This window comes from Condylostylus longicornis, unplaced genomic scaffold (assembly GCF_029603195.1).
Source record: "Condylostylus longicornis isolate FDR11 unplaced genomic scaffold, ASM2960319v2 ptg000009l, whole genome shotgun sequence".
NCBI classification, from domain to species: Eukaryota; Metazoa; Arthropoda; class Insecta; order Diptera; family Dolichopodidae; genus Condylostylus; species Condylostylus longicornis.
In genome coordinates, this window is record NW_026577978.1 from 3114653 (window position 1) to 3137850 (window position 23198).

The 23198-nt window shown below is 24.4% G+C and overlaps 1 protein-coding gene across 2 annotated transcripts in view; it reads left to right on the forward strand.

Moving 5' to 3' along the window:
- Window positions 1-23198, forward strand: part of LOC129618566 (lachesin) — a 156518-nt gene that overhangs the window by 25699 nt on the left and 107621 nt on the right. For both annotated transcript variants that reach the window (XM_055533385.1, XM_055533384.1), the window contains exon 3: window positions 3668-3774. In XM_055533385.1, coding sequence (XP_055389360.1) covers window positions 3668-3774 — 107 coding nt within the window. The remainder of the gene's footprint in view (window positions 1-3667; window positions 3775-23198) is intronic.

Consider the following 23198-nt stretch of genomic DNA (forward strand, 5'->3'; position numbering starts at 1 on the left):
TCTCGTTTATAAAGGAAAAACATAATTATTATTATTTTATAATTACAATAATTATCTGTGTACACTTAAAAAAAAAATGATATTTTTTTATAATATTAGCATTCCTGTTCAGATTTATTATTATTTTTTGTATAACACTTAACATGTATACAAGTATATTAAATTTTTATATTGATTTAATAATGATTTTCATTCTAAAATAATTTATAGAGCCGATATATAATTTTTGAAATATTAAAATTCTAATGTGGTTTGCTTATAGCTTAAAAAAAGTTAACACCCAAATACAAAGTTGATATTTTAGTGATTATTTTAATTAGTAAGTGTGATCAAATAAAATTAATAATAATTGAAATTTGTCCTTTTTTTTTTTGGAAGCTTACAATGGTTATTTTTAAATGATATACTCGGAATGTAATAACATGGTATTTATTCTTAATATTTTACAATTTTAGATTACAGTATTGAATAAAAGGATTTTTTGAAATAGTATTTATAACCGCACGAATGAATATTTAAAGAGTATCATAAATTTATCACTACTTTTATGACGGTATAAGAAAAAAACAAAAATTTGAATGTACTGATAAATATCAGTATCAGAATTTCAATGTACTGATAAATTTTATTGTATATTTAGATTGGTTGTCAACGTTACATTGATTCATTAACTGCTTGTAGATAATATGATTTCTCTGGCTTTGTTTAGTTATTCCACATCATTTTATTAATTTCGTTTTCTGATCTTATTAACATACTATTTACTAGCTTAGCAGTGTGTTACTATTAATCCATTAAATTGGCTTTGCCAACAATACAAAACTTTACTTTCTTTCTTTTCCCTTTGTATCCTGATAATAACGCTGATGAATTAAGTTATAAAAGTAACTGATAGTAACTGATACTCTATATACTAAATGTTTATACTAAAGGAATCCTTTGATAAAATCGTTTGAATAATCTTGAAATTCCAATTATGCATAGGCTTTCTATTTTTGAATGCAAAAATGACTAAACCTAAAATTATTAAAACACATTGAAATTTTTATTTAAAACAATATTTATCAAAAAATTTTAATAAAATTAAATTTGATATTATATATACTTACATTTATTCTCTTCCATTGTTATGATTAAAGTTTGTTAAATATCCTTTCATCCAGTAACCAAAAATTCAATTAATAGTATAATGCTAGTATTAGGTGAGGAGCGGATCAAAATTACAATTCCCTATTTGCTTATGCTTTTCACATTTTTTGTTTACAATTTTTTTATTTATTTATTCATTTATAATGCAAAAACGCATCACTTTTAAATTCAAGCGCTATAATATACAAAAGTGGTTTTCACAGTTTAATGGTTAATTAAATTCAACTCGTTGTATGTATATCTATAGAAATTCCAGTTCATTTCAGAAAAAAACGCTTTTTTACTTTGCTAGAAAATGCTTTGAAAAACCTGAAATATATATAAAAATTTTTTTTTTTAGATTTTGTATTTATAAGAGCCTCCAATATAGTGCGGTCTTGTAATAGTGAAAAAATCAAAATGAATTTTTTAAATACTAATTGGAATAGCTATGTAATGGCTTTCAAAATAGAACTGAGGATAATTTTTAGATTATGTAAAGGTTTTAATTGTTAATGTGTATACTTTCGGATATGCTAGTTGTGTCTGACAGCATATTGAATCAACAAGTTTATTATAGAAAATTAGGGGCCAGCAGTTGAATTTTTAGTAGGAATTTTGATTTAGATTTATGGCAATACTTACAAAACTATAATTAAATGTAAAATTTTATTTTTATTTATCAATAAAACTAGAAAATCGGATAAAAAATTGGACTCTAAAATATTAAACCTCTAAACGAATTTATTAAGAACCAATTATATTATTCTAATTTTGAAATTTTTTTGCTAATTTTCGGAAAGAAGTGTATAAAATACAATTTTCATTTTGAAATTTTGGAAAGAGCTTTATATTGTGATGATAGTATAGCATAAACATAGGCGGAGGTTGGTTATTTGCTGATCACATCCAATCTCTCTGTAACATATCGTTATGGCACTGATTGATATACCCTTCTGAGTACATTTAATTAATACAATAATAAATAACCTTATTTTATAAATTTCAGTATGATTTAAATGGTTTCATGGAAAGGTTCTTCACTATAACAATATTTTAAAACACTAATATTAAAGTATGATGCTAGTTTTTTTGAACTGCAGATCTACGTATAAATATAGCACTTGACATAAATATATCTGGAATTTTAATTGTGCTTCACGATTCGTGTCCTTTTTTTTTTGTATAATGATATTATGCTTTAATGTGTACAAAAAAAAAAATTAATTATTAAATTTCTTTTAACTTTAATTTATAAAAATTTATTAAATTGTTTTTTTATGATATACTTAATAGGTATTTAATATAGAAAGTTAAGCTTTAAAAAAATGTTATTGTAAAATTAAAAAAAAAAAAAAATTCATTAAATATTTTAAAAAGGATTTAGTGATATTAAAATTTTTGCAAACCCTCATCTTGTTTTTTTTTGTACACACACTTAAATCGCAGGATATTAATTTTCATATATTAATAAATTGTTTTATAATTTAATAAAATAATTATTTTATTATTGAAATAACTAATCATTATTTATTTTATCATATGTTATATGTACACTTTTTATATAATATTTTTGGTTTTGTAGTATGGAACCGCAATATATTCTGGTTTTTGGGTTAGTCTTTTTATATTTGAATATATAGGAATTTTTGTGTTTTTTTTTCTGTTGATATTTAATCAGAATGTGGTCGCGTCATTGCTTTGTCATATTATTCAATAGACAGTAAAATAATTTGTAATGAGTTCATAATTAATTAATGTACATGCCGTTATTAAAAAGATAGCCACAAAAAAAAATATAAATAAATTTCAAAAAAAAAATCGAGAAAAATTGGGAAAGCGAAAATGTTTGGGAATTTAGGAATGTAACGTAAGTACTGTTTTTGTGTTAAAATTATAAATATTTTCATTTTCTAGTATACTAAAATTATTGCTGTGGTCTGCAACATTTATCTGTACTAAATTTGAATCAAAGCCATTTCTCCATCGAAATTTGAGTAGCTATATTAACGATTGTTTTTATTGAAATTTTAGTCGATTCTCTATCTCTACACAAAATTCACACACTGTTGATATTATATAACAAATCACCATTAAAGTTTTCAGCACAAAATTTAGAAAGCACTTTTTGGCAAAATAGTATTCAAATTAGTTAGCAAAACTATATTGTTTTTACATTTTGAAATTTAAGATTAAAAATTACTGAATGTTCAGTCAAGTCAAAGATTGGAATGAGAATTAGGGTAAAATTTTTTTTTCTACTTATATAGAATTAAAAAGGTCCTTGAGACTAGTAATTTAGGCTTTATGAAATAGGAAAGATGGACTAAGAAAATATTCTGATGAATAGACAAACATAATTGAAGTAATAAATGGATTTTCTAAATATGATATGCTAAAATGCCAAAAATGTGCTAACATTGGTTGTCAACTCCCAAAAATTTGAAAATATTTTCCTATTTTCTTACAAATTCCATTTAAATTCACAAAATTTAATTTAATATTAACAAAAATATATAATTTTTATTTTATATTTCAGCTATTGTTGAAGAACCAGAATTTACTGAACATATTGAAAATGTTACAGTACCGGCTGGACGTAATGTTAAACTTGGGTGCTCTGTTAAAAATTTGGGATCATATAAGGTAAGTGTATAGTTTCTTATGTATTTATTTTATAGTTATTATTTCTTTTACAAAAAATTCAAGAATTTTTGATTTTGAAAATTTTAGTTTTTAATATCCTTAAACTTCATTTTATATTAAGTGGCCGTCTTTCAGAATATAATGCATTTTCACTGTAATTAAATTAGAATAATTTTCTTCTTCCTCTTGTATTAGGCGGATTAAACATTTACAGCTATATCTTTTATTGGTTTTGTGAGGTTGAGATCCAACATTTGTGCCACTTTTTGGACGGTCTTTATACTGGTTTTTTTTCCCATAAGGTTTACTGGTAATGGCAATTTTTGCATGTCGGTTGTTCTATTATATCGACGTGATCTATTCAAAGTTGCCGTCTGTCACGGGTCCAGCGAACGATGTCTTGAATGTTACATTTTTCTCTTACATCGATACAGCGTTTTTTGTCTCTTAGCGTGTACTCTCATATCTGCCTGAATGTTTTCATTTCGGTTGTTTGCAATAATTATTTCATTTGGGAGGTATTGACGGCATATGTCAATAAAGAACGTATGCATGTTTGTCACATGTATCTAATCTATTACTCCATATTATACATCATGTTAGTATTTCAATATTGCAGCATTTTTTCTGGCTTGTGCTGTTACTTTTTTATTCGAATCCCGAAAATGAATGAAATTTTTATTTTATTTGAGTCACTGGTCACTTCACCTCCCAAATTATTGAAGTTCATTATCTGTTCAATTATAGTGCCGTTTATCACAAACTTACAACGGAGTGGGCGTTTCGAGATGGTCATAGATTTTGTCTTCGATACTGAAATTTTCATATTGTAGTGTTCTGCAGTAGTTTTAACTGTGTATAACAGCCTCTGTAAATCATCTTCATTTTCAGCTAATAAGACAACTTCGTTTACGAAGCATACAATACTAATATCTTTGCTGCCCATCCTCTTCTACTGTTTAAACTACTTTCATAAAGAAATTTTAAATATTATGCGATATATAAACAATAACCATCATCTTTCTGGTCTTAATTACTTACTTAACGTAATTATTACAAAGTATATAAAAATTTTCTATAATAAGACCCAAGAAATTATAAAAATCTTTTGATTAAAATTATTAAAATCAGTTTTGTAAGGATCTTTAAAATCAAAAATCCTAGGGTTTCTTATATGTACTATAATTAAATTGATGTTAAAAAGTGACTGAAATTTTTGGGTTTTCTTTCCTCCTTCATTTTTATTAAAATAAAAATTTCACTTTGCTTTCACTTTAAATTTTCATACTAAAAAAAAAAGGTGTCTTATAGCTTCTTGTTTCTTTTTCTTCTGTTTTATGGAACGAAATTTGATTATAATAAATAAAATGGATTAATCTTAATTTTATAGGGGTTAGACATGATTTCCTCTTTTTACCTTATATTTGACTTTATTCTAAATAGAATGGGAGTATAGGATCTCTTTTAAAAAGTGAAAATTACTTAATCTTTACTCCTTAAGATCATAAATTTGTTAAATGCTTGTCGTTTTTATTTCTTATTCTTAGTTTTTTTCTTATATATTATACCTTTTGTTTAGCTGCCTTTCAAGGCAATCCTTGACTTTAATCCTATTTGCAAAAAAAAAGTAAATTGTTAAGGTATTTTAAATATTTTTCAAAGAATGGCAGCAAAAAAAAAATCGTTTACTTTTAACATTAATTTTCAATTTTTGTTTTTATTTTGCTCAGTTGTGGGTTTGGTACTCGTATATGAAAAATTTAACAGTTTAAAATAACAAAGAAAATGTTGAGGAAAAGAAAAATAAAAAGAGAAGGAAAATGAAAAGGTTTTTTTTTAGCCACAAATGCCGTCAAAATATTTTGCAAATCGTTTTAACAATTACTTCACTTTGAATTCCCAAACCAATAATTTTTAAAAGATATTCTCACTTGGTTTATTTTTGTCAGTGTTACCAGTCAACTCAAATTTTCTCTTTAATTAAGCTTTTTTTTTTGCATTTTTTACCTCACTTAAGGGAAAAATTACAATAATTATCTTGACATATTTAAAATTTGAATGATTCACAACAGAAAATTGCCAAACACAAACAAAATTCACGTTGGCAACACTTTATTTTTACGAAAAATTGGACTATCTTTGGAATATTTTAATAAACTTCGATATTTAAATGATTTTCTTCCCCTCAATACCGTAATATAATAAGAATGTTTTTATGATGTATACGTATGTAGGTGGAAGTTGTGAGTGACGGGCAACAATCACAAACAAATCAAATAAATTATAATCCTGTTCCAAAGCAAGCACTGTACCAAAAACACAATCTGTCAAAATATTTTCTTTATCGGAACAATTAACTTTTTTTATTGAGCGCCTTCTTACTTCTCTTTCGGCACAGCCTTTTAAAAAATTATGTTTTTTGTGTCATAAGAAATGCCAACGTGTCTGTATAATGACATGCAATTATTAACTCGTCAGTCGTGTTTCCTCCTAAATTAAGAAAGGTTGGTAATCCACTTTAACCTTTAGTTACATCATATAAAGCCAAAATAATAACAATTTTACGGAAAACAATATCAAAACCAAAAAAAAATTTTTTTCTTTAATGTTTGACTTAATATTAATCAGACCTTTTTTTTTTTTCTTTTCATTGTTCTGGGCTCGGAAAAATTGGGGTTATTTTTGGATTCCTTAAAGAAAACATTTAAAAATTTTCTTAATATTTATGTGAACATTCAACTTAAATGAAGAGTGAGCATAATATGATATTAAACAAGACACTCACTCATCATATACATCCCAAACCTTTACATACTCATATTATCATCCAAACCCTCTTACATACTCATATTATCATCTATACAAAACAATGAAAATAATTTGATAAAAATTGTGATATTTATGCGAACATATGAGAGCAAGTTACGAGGGTATATGCGATATATATACAGAAGATGTACGGATATTATTGAGACCTTGAAGCATTATTTCTATAATTTTTATAGTAATGTACAAGTATATTACATATCTGTATCTAAAAGGAGAAAAAAAAAGCAATATGATATGAAAATGTAGTGGAAAATTCCCTAGAGAAAAATTTACGTCATTTTTACAGTATCTTGGTTTGGATGATATGTGGAAAAAAAAAACATTCATACATATTCACACATACTCCAAGTACAGTAAATGAAATTATTTCCCTCATTTTTTTTTTGTTTCCAAATTTTAAAGATGTGAAAAGCATTTTTTATGAATTGTTTTTTTTTCCCCCTTTTGTGGAATTTCAAGAATTTTCTACTAAGTGTTTGAATTGAATTCTGACACTGCAATGTGTAAAGAATAAAAGTAATAACAAAATAAGTAATTCTTCTTAAAGTTAAAAAAAAAAATCCAAAAAAAAATCATTAAGGAAGTCTAGAATTTTTAAGGTTTTTAAAGATTAGATTATTTTTATTTAATAGACAAAAATTGGAGTTGTTTAAATTTAAAGGCAATAATAGGAAAGGCTCGTGATAAATAAAATAAGGATTGAGATTTCCTGAGTTGACTTGAAAAAATATAAAATTTAAATGGGAATCAAAATTTCACATCAATTTATTTCAATAAGGCTAGACATATTACAAGGTTTCTAAAAAGCAGTAAGGCATAGTTGTATTAAGCGACCAAATGCTGTTGGTCGCCTGAATGTTATTACATTTATAAAAATTCAAAACTATTATTTATTTCAATTTGGTTTTTGCAAAGCAATTGCTTAATTATTTAAAAATATTAAATAAAATAAACAATAGGTATACTAGGTGCATTGCTTGATCAAAAACAAAAAGATCACGAATGATATATGTTTGTTGCATTTAATTAATTAGTTTATCTAATAACAATGTTAATTTATTAAAAGTTGTTAAGTTGAAGTGTTGAAAACAAACACTTGAATAATAAGTTCAAGCTCACTTTTAGAGCTAAACATATCCGAAACAAAAACCGTACCGAAAATATCATGCGAACAGAGTTTTGCAAATAGCTACAGTCAGGTTATAGTTACTTAAATATGGAAACTTAATGATAAAGAAAACTGAACACAGATTCTATGAGTTCCATTGTATTACAAGAACCCAAAATAATAAAGTCTTTCATAGTCTTTTCTAAATTACTCTAAAATAGACTCATCGGACCTATAAAGAATTCCATTTTGGTTATATAAAATCGTAATTCTAAAATTTTTTGTAATATAAAAAATTTAAGTACATTTTTTTTCAAGAGCCACAATTTTAGAGTTAAAAAAAATGTTCCTTGTAAATGTTCAAAATAAAAACTTCTAAATAAAATTTTTAAAAATATTTTTTTTTTTTTTTTTTTTTTGGAAATTTAGTATTAAAAATTACTTTAAAAATGCTTTTGTACTTTAAAATAATTGTCTGTAAAACCAAACTTTAGATCCCATGACAATTCTATTCTATTCTATTCTTATACTCTTACATATAAAATATATGTAAGAGCATAAGAATAGAAGAATACTTTCATTTAAAAAAAAAAACGAATTCGAAGGTAACATTGAAATAATTTCTATTGAAAAGGATATTTATTGTACAACTATTAAAATAAATAAAATCAATTTAACTGGTGGTTGGTACTAGTAATAAACCACACAAAAAACATCCTTTTCATCCTTTTTTTTATTGTTTTTTTTCTATTTTTAACAATTTAAATCTCTTGAGAGAGAGAGAAAATTTTGAAATTTTTATTTTATTTTCAACTCCAAATATAAATTGAAAAAAAAATAATGGTAAATTTAAAAAAAATTTTTAGTTGTTCAGACTCAACTATGGGTTGATTTCAATATCTTTTAAGAGAAATCAAAAATTTCGGATTAGAAGTATTAAAGTTATTGAACGAAATCCTTAAAATTTTACTAACAATATGAATACTTAATTTATGAGCTTCATTTTTTGGAATTTAAACAATTCAAATTGCTTTTATATTGTGATTTTGCATAGTAATTGTCTTGTCACACAATCAGAAGTTTTTATGTAAATGGAATGTGATGTAGTCTCGAATTTTGTATGTAATCTATGGATGAGAGTAGATGGGAGTAAAAATATTTTCATGTCAATTAGAGTTAAAGCAATTCGTAGAATTTAATAATTTACTAATATAAAAAATTTTAAACAATCGTCATTTATAAAAGTTAGACTATAAATGCGGTAATTTAACTCATTTGATGAAATCTTTATTTCAAATGAAGTAGCAAATTAATAACTATTATATCTTTTCATATCCTTAATAATTTGAGTTTTGGCAAAAAAAATACAGAATATTAACTGGTATTTTTTTTTTTACAAAATTCTCGTGAGACAAATTCTCTTTATTTTATTTTAACAATCGTTTTTCATTTCTAAATAATTTTAAAAATTGTTATTTTTTTACAACCACTTCAATCCCACGTTATTTTCTAAAAAATATAGGAAGAAAACCAATTTTCTCCGTCACGATTATTATTATTTGTCTACTGCTACTGCTACTGTTATGATGTGCAGTACAGCTATAGCAATGAAAAATTATTCGAATAATTCGAACTCTTTATATGTTGCTCTTTAAAATGAGAGGCGAGCGTAGCATAACAAAAAAAGAGAAAAATTTTACGTTCCCGATTTTTCATTTAATTTTTTTTTTTTTTTTAATTTTTGTTGTTTTTTTCTCCACCAAGAAATTGTTGACATTGTTGATGTGGTTGTTTACTCTTCTTTCCTATTACTATTATTATTATGAACTAAAAGAAAATGAACAGTTAAATAACAGAAAAATGAATGAAGAAAATAAAATCAGGAAATAAAGATTTAAAGGACTATTCGCGGCAGCACAAAAATAAAAATATAGGAAGGAAAAAATTTTTAAATAAAAAAAAAAAATAAGATACTAGGAAAAAATAAACAAATAATAAAAAGGAAAAATCTTGAAGTTGTTGAAGAATAAGAGGGGGGAGAAAAAAATCTTCCTTTTGTATATTCTCGTTCAATACACAATAGAAAGAAATCAAAAATTATAACCAAAAAAATTGGAAAAAGGGAAGGACAAATTGCAGAAAATGAATGTGAAATTAAGGCACAATCACTTTCATAACAAATTACATAAGATAACGAGCATGAAACTTTTAAAATTTTTATAAATTGCTATTCTAGAAATCTTTAAATGCAAGTTATAAAGTTAAATGAGGGTGACGTTTTCTTGCGAACCGTATATATAGTCAGAATTGCTATTATATTGCCCAAATTCTGTTAGATAGCCTACCCAATCGTATATGTTAGAAGTTATTAAAATATTAATAAATTAAAGGCAAAAATAGTTAAATCACGCCATCACCGTATTGTTTGCAAATAATATTCTCTCTTTTCTCCTTATCACAACGGGAATTAAAACAAGAAAAGACTTTTTCTCTTTTGAAAAAAAAAATTTTTCTCTCTTCATTATTTTCTTTATTCATATTTTGTTTGCATTTTAACCAATCTCTTGGAAAATTATCCACTAATAAGGATAATGATTTGAACATTTTTTACAAATAATCAAACGAAAAAAAAACAGAAAGAAAATACAAAAAAAATAAAAGAAAATTGAATGATGACTAAAAGCTAGCGGATAATTAGAAGTTAAACATAAAAAGTCGCCCTTTTGTTAAAGATTTTCTTTTATAATTTTTCCTTTTTTTGTTATGATTTTTCATTATGCCTTCAGTTAATTAATGAATAAGGATATTCTATACTAGGGATTTAATGATTCAAGGATTTAGAAAGAAAAATTAGAGAAAAAATAGAAGCAAAATAAATATAAAGGACGAAAAAGAAAATTTACTTTTTTTTTTTTACTTATAAGTAAATTATGTGAAAATTGTTTAATGTTCTTGAAAATTTGTTCAATAACAAGATGAAAAGTTAAAAAAGAAAAGATTTTAAAATTTTCTTCTAAATAAATGTTTTTTTGTACATTAAGAATACTAGGATATTTTTAATTGCTACAAGATTATTTTTTAATATATTTCACATTATAACAATTTTATAACAATATGAAAATTTTATTGGAATGAATTAATATTGGATATAAAAATATTAATTAAAGCTACAAGTGGTATGAATTTTCTACAGGAATTTTTGTAATTATTGGGGCTAATATAATAGCACCAAGGAAATAGGAAATTTTATTAAGAAAAACTGAAATTATTGTTAAAATATTTTAATTTTATGGCACTAAATCAGTATCAGTTTAATGCAGATGAGTATACCAGTATGGTCTGTTTTCTCAAAAAATTTTAATGAAATTGTATGAGTTTCTGTGATTGTTCCTGCCGGTATGTTCAATAGCAATTTTTATTAAATCGAAGAAAAAAATTTAAATTTTTGTATAGTTAAGTTCCAAGTGAATGGTATGAATATTTTATTCATATGGCTGTTATCATGCAATTCATTGAATCATTCAATTGTAAAAGTGTTTGAAAACCAAAATTTTAATATTAGTTTAAAATTTTTTAAATTTATTGAAAATGCAACTCGTGACTGACCCGTATTCCATTTACTTATCCGAGGATTCACAGTAAAAATTTAAAATTTCAATGAAGAATTCAATTCAAATCATTTGAAATTTAATTTATTTTAGAACTCATACAACTTAAATATTAGCCTTTAATTCTGATTGAAATTTAATTATATCGAATAAATTATTTGTTTAGATTCTAAACAATTAAAAAAATTAAAAATTTCCTTTTGTTTTTTTCTATTTTAAATAAACGACTTTATTAACCTTATTTCCAATTAAAATTATGTTATTTTTTTCTTGGTCGAAATTGCACATACGACAATTTCTAACATAAATTTTAATTTATATATTGCATGAACAATGTACATTCCTGCATACGAAATTATAAAACAGTTCTTATACTTCTATTTATTTTGTCTATACTACCAATTTATTTTCTTTTTCTTCTCATACTATTGACTTATATTATTATTGACTTAAAAAATATATCCTGATTTGATATTGATTTTTTTTTGTTATTTATTCTAAAGAATCAACTGAGTTTTTAAAGAAAAAATTTTTTGTTTCATCTCTAACTTTTTTTTTCTTGTCATATACTATGGATGCCAGTAAACTAGTTAGGTTACAAATCATATATACGATATACGGTTACGTAAAAAATGACAATGTCCATGTTGACATTTTAAATTGAGTCTTGATGATAGGTTCTTTTTTTTTGTCTCTATGATGTGATCATTCAACTTTTCACTGCAGAATATTAAAGAAAAGAATTTGTGAAAAAAAAAATTTAGTGAATTAGTATAGAAAATTGTATAGAGAAAAAAAAAAGGAAAGAAAAATGAACAAAATATGAGAGCAATTTTTTCTTATACTCGTTGTTAGAAAGGTTGATTCCCTGTTCAATCAAAAAAAATTCAAAAGTCGAAATAAATGCAATTTATTGCACCTCTGATTATATATTCGAGGATTGGACTTTAAATTACAAGAATTTTTAGTTACTTTGTTTTATTCGTTTACAGTGTTTAATATTGTCTTGAGGCTTAACTTTGGAATTTTTAGCGGAAAATTACATATGACTGCGATTTTCTAGTTTTCATTTTAATATTTTGGATGATCTTCTTTTTGAAAGTAATTTTTATCTTCATGAAGGAAAAGCAATGTGTATAACCTCTTATGAAAATTAATTTTGTGCAACTTCTCAAAATCTTTTTCAACTTGGCTTAATGGTTTACAAATTTAAATTTGTTTCTGAAAACGATTTCTTTCGGAACAATTGAGTTAAAACTTGCGGATTCATAAAACTTCTAAACTTTCTAGAAACTACAATTATAGGTGCAATGTGTATCATTTACCTTATATAATATTTTAAAATAAAAAACTACGAAAACAAAACATTATGACAAGACACAGCAGATGCTTTTAAAATTTATCTAGCGGAACAAGGATATAAATTGTCAAATGCTTATACAAGAATAATATTGTATGTTAGAACTATAACAAGTATGTATAAATTTTACAATAAAAGAAAGAATTTTTTTTTCACTCCCAATCAAATGACAAAGTTAAAGTAGTCACTTATGATTTTTCTTATATTCTTTGTTTATAAAGTAACTGAGGGTTAATCAGAATCAGAATGTAACTAAAAATAAATACTATTAGTACCACAATACGAAAATAAAATAGACATAATTATATTGATGTTATTGCCAATTTAATTAAGAAAATGTATACCATGTTTCATCGAAAACTCTGCTTAATCAGTTTGAGTTTAATCAGTCTGAACTTAATTGTCTTATAACGGCACACATTTTTCTATACCTCACTGTAATGGTACCAAGATTTTTTTCCTATGTAAGCGTCTATTTTGTCCAATATTTATCCGAATAAAGTGAAATTATTTCGTAATGGATTTCGAACAAATAACGGCGTCTATTATAAAATTGTACCAGCTATCCATGCAAAAATCCAATACATTTTCCATGGAAGCTTTAATATTATAAATATATTATTGTACTATCCATATTTTTAGAACAGCGAAGCAATCTGTTGTATAATTTTGATCTTCTTAAAATATTAAAATTTTAGTGTTGCAGAATTTGTCTGGATAATGAGGTTTCTTTACACAACTAATTTTACATACTCTCTTCTTCCTTATTTGAATTAAATTTATTTAAATTAAACGCTTAAAGCAAATTCCATCATATTAAAATTAAATAAGTTTATTTCTAATCAAATTAAAAAAAATTAAGTCATCATTAAAACTATAATGTATAGTTTCAAAATTTGGTCTTGCTAAACAAAAAAAAAACCTAATTTCATATCTTGTGTAATATTAACAAAGCAATTTTATAAAATTTCAATAATTTTAACTTTAAACTCGTGTACAATATTTAAAAAAAAAACCAAACAAAATTATCAGGAAAAGAAAATAGCCTTAAAAATTTTTTTCTCTAAACGATTCCCTAAAGTCCTTAAGCGTGTAAAACATTAGTATATATATATATATAAAGATTTTGTGCCCAAAAAAAAAAAAAAAAATTATGCAAAATTTATTTAAAACGCGATCGCCTGTAGTCAAATTCATAAAATCAAAAAAATTTGGCTTTAGTTTTTTTTTTGCTTGGTTTTTCAATTCAATCTTATTCGTTATTTCGTAGATAAATTTTATGATTTTCTTTTTTTTTTGTTTGTGTTTTTTATCATCATCTATTTTATTTTTTTTTGCTCTATAAATTATCCTTGTGATTTTTCATTTTCAAAATTTTTGGTTTGTTTCTGGTTTGATTTTTTAAAAATTATGTTGTAATCAAAATAATTTTGAAAGTCATTCATATTATAGTGGATTTTTTATCTTAAGACTAAAAATTAAATTTTATAAATTTTTGTTATAAATAATGTGCATGCAGCACAAGAGATATATTGGGTTGGCGATTGTTCTTTTACTGAAACTCTAGAAAATACTTAGGATATTTTTATCTTCACTTAACTATGGAAAATAAGTGTAAAAAGCTCTTCATTACAATATTTATTCAGTTGGTGAAGCAGAAAGCAGTAGGTCATTGGTGCGTTCGAATCTGGTTTGACAATAAAAATTTTTAAAGTTTTGGTCTAGTATTTATTCTACAGTTATATTAAGTGACCTCTCATTTTATTTTTAAAGGAAATTGAAAATATTTTCTTTAGATGTAAAAAGTAAATGTATAGGGCAAGCATTAATTGATGTTTGAAGCTCTCTTGGGGTGAATATTTCGAGTTTTTATTGAAAAGGTGTGCTGCGTTACATGAATATTATGTAAGAACAAGTTGTACAGAATGATGTAACTAATTGCGAAAATGAAAAATAGAATAGTACCCACTCTACTACTAATAAAATATAATTTTTCTAAGAAATTTTAAATATTTCTTATCACTAGAAAATATCAAAGAGTCTAATTTATGTTGAATTCTTAAAGGATTTTTTCAAATATAAAATTTTAGGAAAATTTTAGGCACATATAATAAGTTTGTAAAATTGTTCGTATTTAAAGTTATTTTTAATATTAATTGAACAAAATCTTACCAATGATTTTTCTCGAATTATTGATTTCTTAAGAATAATTTTGTAAATTTAATATGGTCCTTTAATATATTCTTAGTTTTAATTCATAAAACGACTTAAGTCGGAATTAGTAGTCTCAACTAAATCGAAGTAAAGGACTTATTTAAGATGTTTGAAGGATTGCAATTTATTTGAAGTTTGTAGAATTTAAATCAAAATCAATATTTTCACTGAACTACTCAATTTTTTGTATGAAGAATTCAAATATAACAATATCTCAATTATTTTCCAATTGCCACAAAATTAAATTTTCAAAAAAAAAAAATTACAAGATATTAAATTACAATAAGAATATTTCCCTAAAATTCTAAATTAAAATTTTCCTATGTTATTTTCGGAATTTTTTATTTGTACTTTTAAGCTCTCTTTTTCCGAAAATTATAGAATTTTGTACTTTCAGGACTTGTGTATTTTCGATACAAAATAATTTAGTCATTATAAAAAAATTTTTACTTTTTTCTAATAAATTTTTTTGTTATACAATTTTTAATTACTCTCTTACCTATTAACTAACAAACATATTTCATAAATATTTTCTATTTTATTTTTTTTTTTTTGTTTTTTAAATAATATTCTTCAAATAAACATCACTTTAATAAAATTTTTATTTAATTTCGAATTTTTAAGTTTATAAAATAAAAATGATAATATATACTGAATATTTATATTAAAAGTGTCTATCTATAAAAAAAAAAAAACTATTATACAAAATGTATAACAGATGTTTCAAAATTATGACGACATATTCGAATGGCAATAACTCATAAATAGGTCAACATAAAAAATATAGGTAATAGGTATAGAGTAGGTATAGGATTTTTTTTTTGTTTCTCTTTGTATAAAATCATAATTGTATTTGTTTTTCTAAAATGTCTATATACCCATTTGCTGCCATGTTACTCCTGAGTCCTGATGCTGCTCTTTATTTCTTTTTACATATTATCTACACTCTGTGTATATTTATTATACATAGATATATAAATATATATATATATGAACTTATGTAGATAATCTTTTGTTTTTATTACCATATAATATATATAGAGAGTTAACGAACTAGAATGAACTAAAAAAATTTTTTTTTATTATTAGAATTATAAATGAACTGAGATAGATTTTAATGGAAATCTTATATTATATAGCCATATAGTATATACACCAATGTATATGAATATATAAATTAATTTTTGAAATATATATTATATTCCTTTAGGTATAGGTTATAGTATGCGAGTAGGGTCTACAAAATGCACTTTTTTCACACATTGAATATACTGTCAGTACAATTTTATTATTTTAATTTATTTATGTAAAAATTTTTTTTATTAAAATTATTATATTTGTAACAAAATTTTTGCAATATTAAATTAATATATTTTTTAAGTATGGTTTTTGTTTTTCTTTTCAAAATAAAATTTAATTTATTTTTAACGAATATCCATATAATATATGAAATCTCTATAAATTTAATTTGTTATACAATATACAAGATGGTTTATAAAATAAAAAATAATTCAGTAGACTTTTTAGTATGTTTAGTTAATTTAATTATTAAATTTACATACATAGTTATAATTATTATAAAAAAAAAATTTATCTTAAATTTATAATGACCTTGTTAATGCCTATATATCCCTTCAACGAAAATGTACGTATTCATTTATATATATGAAATATTTATTATAGAAAAATATAAATTTAATTAGAGTTGAAATAATTAAATTTTTGTTTAAAATATTATTATAATATATAATGTAAATTAAAAAATGAAATTTAATATTGGGATTTCATTAAAAAAAAATTTTTTTTTAATTTAATTTAAAAAGCAATTTAAACTAAACTGAACGCAATTTAAATATAAAAAGGATAAAGGAAAATTCATAAAGAATAAAAATACTTGACCAATATTGAATATTATAATATATACCATATAGACTATAGAGTGAAATGGCGTATATGGGAAATTTCAAAAAAATTATTCCATTAAACTTAATATATAGGAAAAATTATTAATATTAAAGTGAATAATTTGAAAAGTGAATGTTAATGAAATTAAATTAAAAATTAGTATTATTTTAAAAAATTTGTTATATTTACTGGTCAAAATGATGTTAATAAGCCTAAGTTGCTAAAGACACGGCAACAATTATGCTATGTTGCAATCTGACAATTATAATACAAATCATCATTATGAAGCATGCACCATCTCACACTCACTCCTAGAATATTCATTAAAACCCTGATTAATTTCATTTCTGCATCTAGACGGAGGCCTGTATAAAGTAACTTTTAAGATGTATTCCTATAGCTGTGGTATTGTCTTTCTATAAATACAATCATCGCTCTTCTATCGCTCTTCCATTCCATTTAGGTGGATGCCGGAAACCCTTCATATATACATACAAAAAAACAAATATAACGTCATAAAAAGTTGGAAATTTTAATTTTCAAAATGTATGTACGAATTGTACGAGTTTAGGAGAAGCCAAACAAAATGCGAATACTTGTTTATAATTTCTGCCGTTTATAAAATTTATATTTTGTTTATAATTTCCGTTATTCTGTGAAAATTTTATTAATATATTTGAATTATTTACGAAGTTATAGTAAAATTTAAATTCAAATTTCTAACGCAGTTTATTAATATGCATGTTTGGCAGTTTTTCAATAATTATTGTGATTTGATTTATTTTGATTTGAAATCGTAATAGCATTTGACTAAATATGTTCGATTAAAATTTAATCAAACAATTTCGAATTTTTCCAAATTTACACTTTAATAATAATCTACCTTCAATAATTCAAGTTTTTCTTTAAAACCGCAAAACTATTCTGATTTATTTGTAGTGTTTAAGGAAGCAAATTATTATGGGATTGCAAATAAATATACAACTATCATTAGTACTTTACTTCCCATATTATAAAACATTTGTTTAAACCTTTCATTTATAAAATATTCCAAAATTTATTTGTTTCAAAAAAATTTCCCATAAGTGTTATACAAGATAACAACCACATAACTTCTATTTCGTCAAACAGTATACATTAAAAACATTTTATAAATTTAAATTCTCATTATAAAAGTAAATCTTAATAAATCTTTAACTCTTATCACAATTAAATTAATTGCATCTAGGACTATTAAGTATATATGAGGTTCTCGTATATATAAACAAATTTTCACATTAATCTTGATTATTAAATCACTGTACTCATACCACATTGTTAACATTATTAAAAAATACAATTCTGTACATAAGCAACTATTCACAGAAAATATTTTTACATAAAATAATACACCGGCAACAGTTTAATTACTTTTAAGTGCATTTCAAAAAACACAAAAAAAAGAAAAAAAAAAGTACAACTCCTTAAAATTTAAACTTTTTAAATTTTTTGTTCAAGCCTCGACAATAGAAAAGTTTGTTGTTCTTTTTGTTTTTTCATTCATTTTATTCATAAAACTTTTATTATAATAAATTTACACACGAATTACAAATTTCTCCATTAAGAAGTTTTCCTTTTTCACCCGCCGACTATTTACGATCCAACCTCATTCTATATGTAACATAATATGCAATATGCCATCATTTTATTAAAGTAGCAATTTGTCTACACTCATATAACAAACAAAAGCAAGTAAAAGTACAAGAGTATAAGACGAAACAAAAAAAAGATATGTAGCCAAAAAATTATAATAAATTTTTAGATAAAAGAAATTTTTCATTTAATATCCTTCCGGAAATCTTCCTAATTTTCATGTCGTTTCCTTGCTCTTTTTTCTTTTATTTTCTTAAGTTCTACTTGATAAAATATTTTTGTTTTCGAGACTCGATCTGTTTTTCTTTTTTTTCTTACCCAAAAAAAAAAATTTCCTTAAATTTTGTTTTTTGCATAATTTTTTTCCCTTTTTTTTGTACTTGAATGTTGAAAGTCGTAGACTCTTGAATCTATATAATATGCAGAGTAAATTTTCATTCATAACTTCGTCGTCGTCGTTGTCGTCTTCATCATAATATTATGCATAAATTGCTTTTTTTTTCTATGTAAAAATCTGTTCCTCATTTCAGAAAGTTTTACGTATATGTGAAATAGAAGTATGCCATATTCTCTATGAGAAATCATATCATACCATTTTAATGTAGATAAATCTTAACTTTCTTTTCAAAAGAAATAAGAAAAGTTTGTTTTTACGTTCTTTTATCATTTCTTATACCTATTTAAAATAAAATTTTGAAGCATACACAAAATATACTTTTACTTTTTTTTTACTGAGTATGCAAAAAGAAAATTTTGAAAATTTAAGATTCAGTTGGACTTATTTAACAAAAAAAAAAAATGAAGAAATTTAGATGACCGAGGGTAGCTGAGGGATATTGGTTATATGAAACATTGAAACCATCTTCAATGCTTCTTAAGGTAACTGGTTAGAATAATTAGTGCGCCGGTTTGAATGAGGAATTAGGCAGCTTTTCAATAATTTCTCTATAATATCATATTATAAGTGATTGCATATTCCTGGTAGCCATTAGGAAACTGGCTCAATATTTGAATTAAATCGGAATTTCAATCATTCTTTAACTTCTATGATGAATTTAAAAAAAATCAACAAGAACCAAGTAACACCATCGATCAATAAAATTTCGACTTTGTTTTGTGAGTTTTTGGAAGAGAAATAAAAATGCAGCTGTCTTAAATAACGTATTCAATTCACAATGAAAGAATTAAGAGAACACTTCATATTCAAACCAGTTTGTTGAAGTAGTTAAGGCAAATTTTGGTGAAAACCTATATTGCTTCAAAGACTAGTATTACCTTAATTTATTTAAGCCATTATTTGCGAAATTCAGTTTTGATGAAACTTTTAATATTCGCTGTTACAATCATAAAACTACCTGAAGGAACTCAAGGTATGTTACAATAAAATTAATATAGGTTTTCAAATTTGTACACACTAAATAGTTGAGTTTATTATTCTATAATTCTGATGAAAAGTATTGTAAAAGTAAATGAGTTGACATGAAAAACGGTTAATTACACATACCTACGGTAAAAGAATTTTACTATAAATTCTCTTTGATTATGAATCTAGACCGTTAATACATTAACCTTATATTAAAGAAATTTCGGCATCGATTTATTCGTAAAGTAGATCACATGATTGATAATTTACTTTTAAAACTTTTCTCATTTTACTTCCACATATGATTTAATGTTACCGAAATTATTCATTTTGCTTACAGGACAATAAAAATTACGTGATAAATTTCAAAGTTTTTTTCTTCCTTTTCTATATACTTACATATACAAAATAAATTTACACAAAATTCGCAGAAAAAATTTAATATATGTTTAATCTATCATAAGAAAATTTATATTCATAACGGTAAATTCAACCAAGTATGATACTTTCACGTCACTTACGTTACGTCGGATTTTTTTTTCTATTCTTATCGTTAATATTTTCCTTCTTTTTATTTGCAATTTTTTCTTTCGTTCTAAAACTACTTTAATCATAAATGTGGTGCTTTTGTTGATCTTCCGGTTTTATTGGTGTCATTGGTTATGAAATTTATTTTTGCCGAATGTTACCACATAATAAAGTATTTAAAATATTATTGGAACATGTTTGTATATCAGGAAACGATATTATATTATGATAAGGAAGCGTTGCAATAATAATTCAACCACTCATACAGTTTGAACTGTTATAAAATGATATGACAGAAGTATGATAAAATTAAAATATATGTGCATAATAGGTTTGGGGACGGAATATTTATAATTTTTAAGCTGTAATATAAAAAAAAAATTACCTTTTGAAATTTACAACAGGGCTTTAATTGTAGAGAAAAAATTATGTTAAAAATATCGATATTGTGAGATCACCGTCCCAACTCCAATTCAACTTTTTGTGATTTGCAAATTGTACATCTGTTACATAGAATAAGAATATACCGCTTCATAAGACGAGATTCTATTGAGCCTCTACACTTAAATTACTTCCTGCTAACCTGTCCAACCGATATATCATGGCTTAGGAAAATGCTCTTTCACAGTTCTTTTGCTTGATGTGTTCCTGCGCCGAATTTCTTTTGAACCAACCTCTAAAGTCACCCGTGAAACTGCCCGAAAGTGCTTTCCACCTCTTAGCAAAACCGGCAACTGTATTCATTGTATTTACCTCAGACTATTTTGAATAACGTTAATACTAGCAATATTCCGTTAACAACTTCTTAATTATTTTTATTTGATTCTTCCTATTTTTTACCTAAAAACTTTCTGTTGCGGCATCTCAGGATGTACCCTGCATTTCTCCTATCACATCCTATTCCTGGCCATTTCTTTGCAAATGTGTTTCCTTCCAATTTCGAAATTTGTTTGAAAGTCCCTATTTTAACAATTCATAACCATAATTTGACCTAAAAGCTATCAATTTTAAATCAAAATTGTTATAATTTAGCAGGAAAGTTCGAAAAAAAATTAACAAAATATAAATTTCCACATAATATAAAGCACACATACTGTAGATATTAAATTTAATTGAAACATAGCCCACACAAATGAAGTCTCGAACAAATTCTCTGAAATTCGATTTAAATTTTTTTTAAGACATTTTTCCTATTATACAGAATTATTTACTTATATTATATAAAACTCACCTGTTAAAGTAATAAACACATATAATTTCAAGAAAAAAAAAAAACTAATCAAAAATATTTAAATTAGTCTCAAAGAATAATAAACAAAGGACAAGGAAAAAAAACTACTTATAAACTTTCATATTTAACGAGAAAAGATAAGGTTAACCTTGTCAACTTTGTGATAAGCCCGTACGAATGTTTTCTATAATTTCCTGTTAACATTTTGATGAACGCTAACATTTTGTTATTAAATTTTATTCAGCCTTCAATTTTTAGAATTGCTTAGTAAATATATTTTAAAAACTTGCACAATTGCTATCAATCAAATTATTTTTGAAGTTATAAGGCAGCTACTATCAGAACTGTATTCCTAAGAATATAGTTCTCCTTTATATAACTGTATTATCAGAATAGTTTTCAGAGTTTTCTCTATGTTAAATTCGAGTACTGTAGGTTTAATAGTTTGAAAGATATAATCAAATTATTTTAGAAATCGCATGACAACCATTATAAAGATTTATAATTTAAAGTTCTTTAAGCTATGCCTTAGGTTTTCTATGTTATAACGAAAGTTTTTCTGGATTTGTGTGACAGCTGTTTGAACAGATACTTCAATTAAATCGAAATTAAATAAAGTTTGTGTCGTAACTTATAAATTTGTCCCAAAAACATTTTTGTTTGTGTGTTTGAGTTTGGACTGGAATGGACAGATGAGTAGACGGATGAAGAGAATGGTGGGGAGATATGGCTAAATCGACACAAAATTTGACGCTGTATCTCAGGCGTCAATTTCTTAGTGTTACAAACGGAGTAAAAAGCAACCTTTTATATTAAATTTTTTTAACCTTTTTCTTTTTCATTTTCATTCGATGACGGCTGCTTGCGGTAGTTGGTGTTCATCACATTTTCAAAATTACTACTATTGTACTATAAATTCAACGTAAAGCGTTATACCTTTTGGCATATATACAATATATAGGAGTAATAAGTTGACGGATGATAGATCATCCTTTTGAAATGAAATTTTTGAGAAAGAAAAAGAGATCCATAACATTTTGCTTTATATTATACATTATAACGGTATAATGAACAGGATATTAGTATAAAAACCTAAAAATATTATTATAAAAAATCATCTTTCTTTATCATCGTGAATTTTAGAATTTTTTTTTTTAACTTTGAAATCAACGGCACAAAATGTACTCCCACACACACACAAACACACACAGCAAAATTTTTGTTTTCAATTCTCTCTTCCTCATTTTCAGTTGCTTGGGTTTTTTTTTAATACCAAAGATATTTATTTATAATAAATAACACTATCATCGTATCCTTTAGGGAACTAAATTTTATTTTAAGGGTGAAAGCAATGAAAAAAATAAAAAAACAGAATTAACTTTACTGAGAACTGAGCATAATGAAAAATCAAAAAAAAAAAATATAATTGAGAAAAAAAAAATGTGCAATATTCTCTATGACATTTATGATATTAGTGATGACAATGATGAAAATGACGACGACGAAGATGATGATGACGACGACGACGACAGTAAAGTGGTAGAGTCATAAAGGTAAAAGGCAAATATTTATAGTATTATATGTATGCATACAAATTATTTTTTTAAGATTAGATGCTCATATAGAGTAAATAATATGGATAATAT